The 8,551-nt window shown below is 42.9% G+C and overlaps 1 protein-coding gene across 1 annotated transcript; it reads right to left on the reverse strand.

The window, feature by feature from the left end:
• Positions 1-5,658: 5,658 nt before the first annotated feature.
• On the reverse strand, positions 5,659-8,216 carry col8a1a (collagen, type VIII, alpha 1a). Its single transcript, XM_041807649.1, has 2 exons — positions 7,916-8,216; positions 5,659-7,586 (listed from the first exon to the last, which is right to left on the reverse strand). Exons 1-2 carry the CDS (start codon positions 8,205-8,207, stop codon positions 5,659-5,661), a joined length of 2,220 nt encoding a protein of 739 aa, XP_041663583.1. The 5' UTR covers positions 8,208-8,216.
• Between the last annotated feature and the right edge of the window lie 335 nt (positions 8,217-8,551).

Here is an 8,551-nt window from a genome sequence, read left to right on the forward strand (position 1 = left end):
TCACCAGAACCGGCACACATTAAAGAGGAACAGGAGGAACAGTGGATCAGTCAGGAGAGAGCGCAGCTTGAAGGAGCAGAGGAGCCTGATGCCAAAGCGTGCACGTTGAATTGTTTTTCTGTGAAGAGTGAAGAAGAGGATGGAGAGAAACCTCAATCCCCTCAGTATGATGACAACCAAGGTGACGAAAAGAGAGACACGGAAGGAGAGGACTGTAGAGGATCAGAAGCCGACAGAGACTTTAATCCAGACTCTGATTTACAGCCAGTTACTCCTGACAAGACCTCACAGCTTTCTGGATCTGAGACTGATGACGGTAGTGATTGGGGGGACCGTGATGGATCTCAGGAAGGTTTAATTTATCTACAAGATGATGACACAGCTGTAAGTGCTAAAAAATCAAAGAGTGGAAGTGCATCAGTTACCTCCTCCAAATGTGCTCATAACTTTCGACAGAAGAAAAAAGGGCAGAAAAACAAAGAAACTAACACAGGAGAGAAACCATTTAGTTCTTCATTTTGTAAAAGAAAGTGTCAAACAAAACAGCATGTCAGAGTCCACACAGGGGAGAAACCATTTAGCTGTTCAGTTTGTGGTAAAGGATTTTCACAACATGGAAGTCTAAAGACCCACTTGAGGGTCCACACAGGGGAGAAACCATTTAGCTGTTCAGTTTGTGGTAAAAGATTTTCACAGCAAGGAAATCTAAAGACTCACTCCAGGGTCCACACAGGGGAGAAACCATTTAGCTGTTCAGTTTGTGGTAACAGAATTTCACAACAAGGCTATCTAAAGACTCACTTGAGGGTCCACACAGGGGAGAAACCATTTAGCTGTTCAGTTTGTGGTAAAAGATTTTCACAGCAAGGAAATCTAAAGACTCACTCGAGGGTCCACACAGGGGAGAAACCATTTAGCTGTTCAGTTTGTGGTAAAAGATTCTCACAACAAGGAAATCTAAAGAGACACTCGAGGGTCCACACAGGGGAGAAATAATTTAGTGGTTTCTTTAAGTTAAAATGTTTGTGTTTAAAGGGTCACAAATCTAGAGCATTTCAAAAATCACAAGTGTGTTGCCATGAGCAGTGGAAATCCAGAATAAAATGTTTGTCATTTCATCTTTCTAGCTCAGAAGAAGCATCTCAGTGATTGAAATTCGGCTTTTATTCCTGTATTTTATTTTTGTTTCCACCTCTTAGCTCTGTTAAATGTTAAATGTTGAGTTCATTGAGGATTAATGTTGGATCTTCATCACTTTTATACACAAAGACTTCTGCTCTGTCTTTAATGTTTAATGGGATAATATTTGTTATAAAATGGAGCTGTGCAAAGGTATATTTGTTTGACTGGTTGATGCTTGTTTCTTTTGTTCTTTTTTTTTTCTTTCATTTCCCTGTTTGTATTTGCTTTTTAAAGGTACTGAAATAGTCGTTCATAAATAATAAGTTAAAGTCCATGTAAAGCAAAGTTTGAACCTATTCTATACTCTATCTGTTGGAATAAAGTTGGACTAATAATGCAACTAGATTTAGAACTCTATGTGACTTCATGATGGACTTAGACCTCTAGAAAGTTTTTTGAACCTTCAGGGCGAGGCTTTATTGGGCAGGGCCAGAGTGGAGTCACACTGCTTTCTGACATTAACACACTGTCCTTAAACTTCCCCATAACTGTTCATTAACAACAAGGAGAAATGATGAAAAAGGTATTTGGCTCAAAATGTTCCAATTAATTTAAAACAGTCTCATATTATGTGCTAGCTGAATCCACTGATGTTAAATTTGTCTTCATCCTTGATGAAACGTGATTTGAAAGGGAAAGTTCAATATAAATTTGTTCAGCCTTGAAGTAAGATAAGTCAGGGATCTTCTCAAGAAAAAACTTTAGTATCTTGATTACTTTAATAGTTTTCCCCAGTGTCATGAGTTACATCTAACCAGTCTCTTTTTTGTGTATTACAGGAGAACTTTGTCAGAATCATCACATAGTCCAAGTGGAATGCTCATGCTAGTCCACTATTTTAGAACCTGCACTTGTTAAATATAGGTGATGTGATGAGACTTCAGTAAGCTGTTAGGGTTAGGTGCAGATTTTAAGTTTATGGTGTCAAGTCCATAAAAAAACACTACATTGAAACTAGTTAAGTCATACCTTGTGTCATTGATGGTTGCACCACAGAGACTAAAAGAAAGAAAGGCTGACTTTGGCTTCTTTCAAACTCAGGTTCCAGGAATCAGCTCCCACCACTGTTGTGACTGGTCAAATCACGATTGAGCCAGGTGTCCTGGTTGGAAGATTTATTAAAGTCTTCACAGGGTGTACAACAGTACATGTAGGAAATTATGTGCACATGTGTGTATGTTTATGTGTGTGTGATTTCTATAGGAAAAGACAAGATAAATACAGATACAGGCGTCAAAAATGACAGTCATGAAATAACTTGAAATATTACACACAAAGGCTTAAGTGAGAGAAAATAGAACTGAAGCTAACAGTGCACACTCTTTTAATTGTTCATCAAGACATCAAAGCTAACGAACTTAGCTCTAAGAGCTTTGTGACCTCAAGCGTGGGACCATGACAGTTGCCACCTTTGCAATAGGATGGTTTGTGAAATGTCATCCCGACTGGGATATTCCACAGTCAATTATAAGTGATATTATTAGAAAGTGGAAGCGTTTAGGAACAACGGCAACTCAGTCGTGAACTGGAAGACCACAGAAAATCACAGAGCAGGATCAATGTCTGCTAAAAGTTGCCATCACTCAGCTTATCCCATAGCTGAAGAGTTCTGAACTTCCACTGGCATTAATATAAGCACAAAAACTATGTGGTAGGGACTTCACAGAAGCCACACATCACCAAGTCCAATGCCAAGCATCCAATTCGGTGGTGTAAAGCACACTTGACTGTTGAGCAGTGGAAACATGTTATGTGTTGTGAGTGACGAATCATGCTTCTCTGTTTGGCAGTCAGATGGCCAGTCTGAGTTTGGCGGAAGCTGGGAGAACTACATCGTGCAAGCTGTGAAGTTTGGTGGAGGAGTGATAATGGTATGGGGCTGTTATTCAGGGACAAGGCTCTTTATCTCCATTGATGGGCAGTCTTAATGGTTGATCATACCAAAACACTTTGGATAATGCTATGCTTCTACTTTGTCCCAACAGTTTGTGGAAGGACCTTTAATATGCCAACATGACTATGCCCCAGTGCACAAAGCAAGGGCTATAAAGACATGGTTTGATGAGTTTGGTGTGGAAAAACTTGACTGGCCAGTTCAGAGCCCTGACCCCAACCCGATCAAGCACCTTTGGGATAAAGTGGAATAGACTAGCAAACTGTTAACCCGACACGCCAGATGGATGTGTTTCACACATCCATCTGGGAAAGCTTCAATAGGAAACATATGAGAAAAGGCAGAGGCTTTGAAAAAACTTGGAGTGTGATTGGATGAACATTCTGTCTATTACATCTCTATTACATCTCAAACGGTTCAGATGGGAGCTTTGCAAGATGGATTTGCCAGTGAGAAACATGGAAACGGATGTATCCATCTGCTCTGCAAGGTTAGCAAACTGTGCCTTCTCATCCGACATTATTGCCTGACTTCATAAATGCACTACAGAATTAAAGGGCACGAATTCCACAAAACACTCTGCAATCTTGTGTAAAGCCTTCCAAGAACAGAAGAGGCTGTTCTAGATGCAAAAGAGGGACCGACTCCATATTAAACTACATGTATTTCAATACAATGCCATTATAGTCCCTGTTGGTGTAATGGTCAGGTGGCCAAATACATTTGTCTATGTAGTGTTCATTGTTAAGAGCCTTTTTAGAAAGTTAAAGCTTAACCTATCAATGCTACTTAGTCAAATTTTAAATCTTGCCTTGTATAATCCATTTCACATGTACCTCATCAATATGCAGCTCTCAGAAATATCACCAGCAAACCAGGCGACTACTGCATGACTTACAATGCAGCAGTGATGTCACAAGCCCCAGTGCTGCATTTAATCAGGCATTGGCTGAATCAAATAAATTTGATCTCCCTCTCATAAGCTGAGAAAGTAACACAACAATAGTTTAATTTAAACAATTTTTATTAAGAAAAACAGACAATAATAACAAACACAAAACATAAAGACATATCTTTGGTTATGACAATTTTAGCACCATGGTAAAAGGAGAAATACACTTTTTGTCTCTTAGTTTCATGTTTTATGTCCTGTCATTTCAGGGATATCAGAAAATAAAATAATAAATTATTAACAGTTATGAGCTGCTGCAACATTTTCTGTGTCCATGAGCTGCTGTACATTTGTTTTGTGTTCCCTATAAATCTTGCAGCAAGACAATGACTAAGAGCATAGAGGATGCTGTGGAACCTCCAGACTTTGTACAAGCAGAGGAACTTTATATCAGCAAAGTATCATGATTGAAGTGTTTTATTCCAAACATCCCTGCTGGAAATTATTTCATAACCAGAACTGACTGGATCCCTTTGTATCCCATGTGAAATAAAGTGTTGGACAACTGTGCATGTTGACTCTTCCTGTTTATTAAAAGGGACGTATCCCTGCATGATTTTGCCACCTAAGCTTAAGACATAGAGATGTCCACTCTCCTGGATATTGTGGCACAAAGTTTTATTAAGTATATGGAGTGGTTTTCATACTCATGAGCAACATGACGTGTCTGACCTTTATATGTTTGCAGGGAAAAAAACTACATTAGCCTACATGCAAACATTAAACCATACAATTAACATTACATTCTTGTTCTTTTTATCTCACTCACCAGAACAATTGTCTGCCAGCAACATTTATTATACATGTGATTATTCTTACAGCCCTAGTTTTATGCTCCCGTACATGCATGACTTTCTATTACAGTACCCTCTAAACAACACAGGCATCTTTTAGTCCACTGAGAGCCTGAGACATCCATTCAAAATAAAGATAAGATTGAACTCCTTGTCGAAAACAGTCACCTGCAGGTTGCATGGCCAGAAATACATTCACTCCTAATATGTGACTAATTTGCTTCAATACAAAGTAATTCTACATGATGCCCTTTATTAATGGCAATGCACTTGAGTGTTTATACAAAGTTATGGATGCAAAAAGTAACTCCTCAAAACAGAAATGCCTTTGTGTTTCTACCTGAAATTCATATTCTCCATCACACCGGGTAGCTGCCTGTTTTATTGGGGAGCATTATGCAGTTACTTATCTTTTCCTTTGCAACCATTTCACATGTTCACATCATTTATTGTGTGAGTTTATTTTTATATATAGTGACCCTTATGGGTTTAGGCACTTTTCTTTACATATAGTACATCCTCGACCATCTTGGTTTGTTCTTCAACTGCCCTCTTAAAAATCATTCTCTTAAATTGTCAAAGCTTTCAAAGAAAACCTTTCATTACATCTCTCCCAAACATATGACTCCAAGGCTGTACATGCAAAGTGTCATGCCTTAGATTTTCCTCATGCTATTCCATTTATACGTCTCATCTCTGCTGAAGGTGTCTAAATTTGTTGACTTTCGATTAAGAGACTGCATGGCTTACGTGGTTTATGATCATGTTTGTTTCTCCCAAATATATGCTTACACTTTCTATTCACTGAAGCCTGTCCCTCCCTGCAGTTTGTGGTTTTACATCGGATATAACAAATACCCGGAAAAGGACGAGTGCACATACTGCCCAGCATAAAGTCCTGATGCCTGATCTGAGGGCAGCTGAATATACACAGTGTCCCCAGGTTGTAGAGGTAATACTGCACTCCCTGATGCTTGATCCAGGAATCCCTTCTTGTATTCATCATATGTATACATCACTGGCTCGTTGTTCCTCATCAAGGCCACCCACACGTTAGCACCTTTACAATGAATGTGGTAAGCAAAGTAGTAAATACCAGGCATGTCACAGGTGAAGATTCCTGTCTCGGGGTTGTAGTTTTGGCGGCCATTGTACAGAAGCTTTTCAAAGACAACTGGAGTGCCCACTGGTGGAAAAGGGGTCGTTATTATAGCTGTAAATGCTGGCATTTCCAAACCACTGGGACCCATTACTTCTGCACCATTGCCTCCATACTTGCCCATTTTACCATAACTACCAGCCTTCACACCATCTAATCCAGGGCCCATCTGAGAAAGCACTCCAGCCATTTCAGGAGATTCTCCAGGTGGGCCTGGAGGTCCAGGAGGACCAGGCTGACCTGGTTGCCCGGGGGATCCTGATGGACCCTCTTTACCTGGAGGTCCTATGGGACCAGTAGGACCTGGAATGCCCTCACCAGCAACACCTGGTGGACCAGGAAGACCAATATCTCCCTTCAGCCCTGGAAGACCAGGAGGCCCTATTGGTCCTGCTGCACCATCCATTCCAGGGATTCCTTTAGGGCCTTGGGGTCCTACTTCACCAGGTATTCCGTTTTGTCCTTTTAGCCCAGGAGGTCCTGAGGGGCCAGGGTTACCAGGTAGACCTTTGTGTCCATTTTCTCCTTTGGGACCACTTGGTCCAGGGGGACCTCTTGGACCAGGCTCCCCTTGCTCTCCAGGAAGACCATCCTTACCAGGTAGCCCAGGTGCACCCTGTTCCCCCTGAGCTCCGTCAAGACCTTTTGGTCCTCCTTCTCCACAGTCTCCTTTTGGGCCAGGTACACCTGCACCTCCTGGGGGTCCCATGGGGCCAGGGGGACCTGGTGGGCCATTGGGTCCAGGGGGTCCAAGCATACCAGGAAGTCCTCCGTGGCCCTTGTCTCCTTTTGGTCCTGGAACTCCAGGTGGACCACCCATACCTTTATCACCCTTTGGCCCTGGAAGACCTGGTTTACCAAATCCTGGAAGTCCTGGTTTTCCTGGCAAACCTGGGGGTCCTGGATGACCTTTTACACCTGGCATGCCTGGCTGCCCTGGCAGACCATTTTGACCTGGCTTCCCTTGACCAGGTAAACCCGGTGGACCAGGTTGTCCTCCATCACCAGGTGGTCCAGCTGGTCCTGGCTCTCCGGGATGGCCTTTCTCTCCTGGTGGTCCCTGTGGCCCAGGTGCCCCATTCAAACCTGGCTTTCCAAAACCAGGCAGCCCTCTTGGACCAGCTGGGCCTGGGGGCCCTGGGAAGCCTTTATGGCCAGGTTGGCCAGGCAGACCCATCCCTTTGTCTCCTTTGGGTCCAGGTAATCCTGGTAGTCCTGGAAGTCCTTTGTGCCCTGGCTCACCTTTCAACCCTGGTTGGCCAGGTAATCCCTGTACCCCTGGCTTACCTATTCCTGGCAGGCCAGGTGGTCCTGGGGGACCCTGAGGCCCTGGTTGTCCAGCTGGCCCTTCTTCACCCCTTGGACCCATTTCTCCTTGGGGTCCAGGCTCCCCATTTATCCCTGGCTTGCCCTGTAGCCCTGGCAAACCTGGTTTTCCAACAGCCGGTACTCCTGGTGGACCAGGAGGTCCAGGTCTTCCTGCAGGTCCTGGTTGTCCATTTCCTGGAGGTCCAGGAGGTCCTGCTGGACCCTCAGGGCCAGGGGGTCCAGCTGGGCCTGGCTCTCCTTGGGGAATTCCCTCTGCTCCACTTGGAATCGTCTGACCTTTGAGTAAAGACGTAAACATCCAATCAGACAGATACATTTGAAAATATTTACACTTCCCATTCTTCCCATTCTCTTTAAATAACTTGATCCTGTTTCCTCTTATTAGATGGTAATGCCAGTAATGATGGTTACAATGTATTTGAATTACTAACCATGCATGGTAATCGTCTGATCATTTCAACGTTAGTAATAGGAGCTATGATGAACATAAGTTAAGTAATTATGTGTCTTGTATTATTACTTTTTTGTGTCACGTGTTCAGCATTTGACTTTTTGTTTTCTGAGGATTGTGTGTTTACAAAAATTAACTTGACTGATTTTCTCACCTTTGTCTTGACCACCATTATAGCCGCCTCCTTTGCGGGGATTTTCTTTGCCTTTGTGCATTGGCATCTGGGGTAGCTCCTTCCTGTAGTTGGGATACTGCATGTAAGGCACCTCTTTGCCAAGGTACTGCTGTTGAGGATAGCCTTCCTTGCCCATTCCCATGTGTTGAAGGTGATGCTGATATGGTGGCTGAGGGTGTTGCTTGTGCCCATAGTATGCCCCGGCGCTCACATAGGTGAATACTGTGAGCTGTAGCAGTGCCAGGGTGAGGGGGTTAGGGAGGGGAGGCATGGCCAAAGCCTGTAAGAAAGGTAAAAATGACAAATATGAGGGAAAGCTACATCAGATCTGTATTTTATTTCTGTGCATCAGTAAGCAGAAACAGCTCCCACTGCTGTGGTAGCTTCCTTGAAGTTACACAGGTCTCCAACATCATTACAAATTCTTGTGGAACAAGAGGACATGCTTTGTCTCCCTCTGCTGGACATATTTTTGAACTACATCCTGGTGTATTGTACAGTGGTGTGTCAGTTGAACTTTGTGACATTGTCAGCTGAGAATCAGAAAGCTTAAATTATCTTATTCAATAGCATTTCTTCATGCATGGCCTTGTGCAACTATTCTCTAAGTCAATC

Source organism: Cheilinus undulatus, linkage group 15 (assembly GCF_018320785.1).
Source record: "Cheilinus undulatus linkage group 15, ASM1832078v1, whole genome shotgun sequence".
Classification (NCBI taxonomy): Eukaryota; Metazoa; Chordata; class Actinopteri; order Labriformes; family Labridae; genus Cheilinus; species Cheilinus undulatus.

Bases quoted from the DNA above. Each gene is read 5' to 3' on its own strand.
- col8a1a (XM_041807649.1), bottom strand. From the start codon at position 8,207: ATGCCTCCCCTCCCTAACCCCCTCACCCTGGCACTGCTACAGCTCACA. The intron at 7,587-7,915 runs GTGAGAAAATCA...CTTTACTCAAAG, and splicing joins TAATGGTGGTCAAGACAAAG to GTCAGACGATTCCAAGTGGA.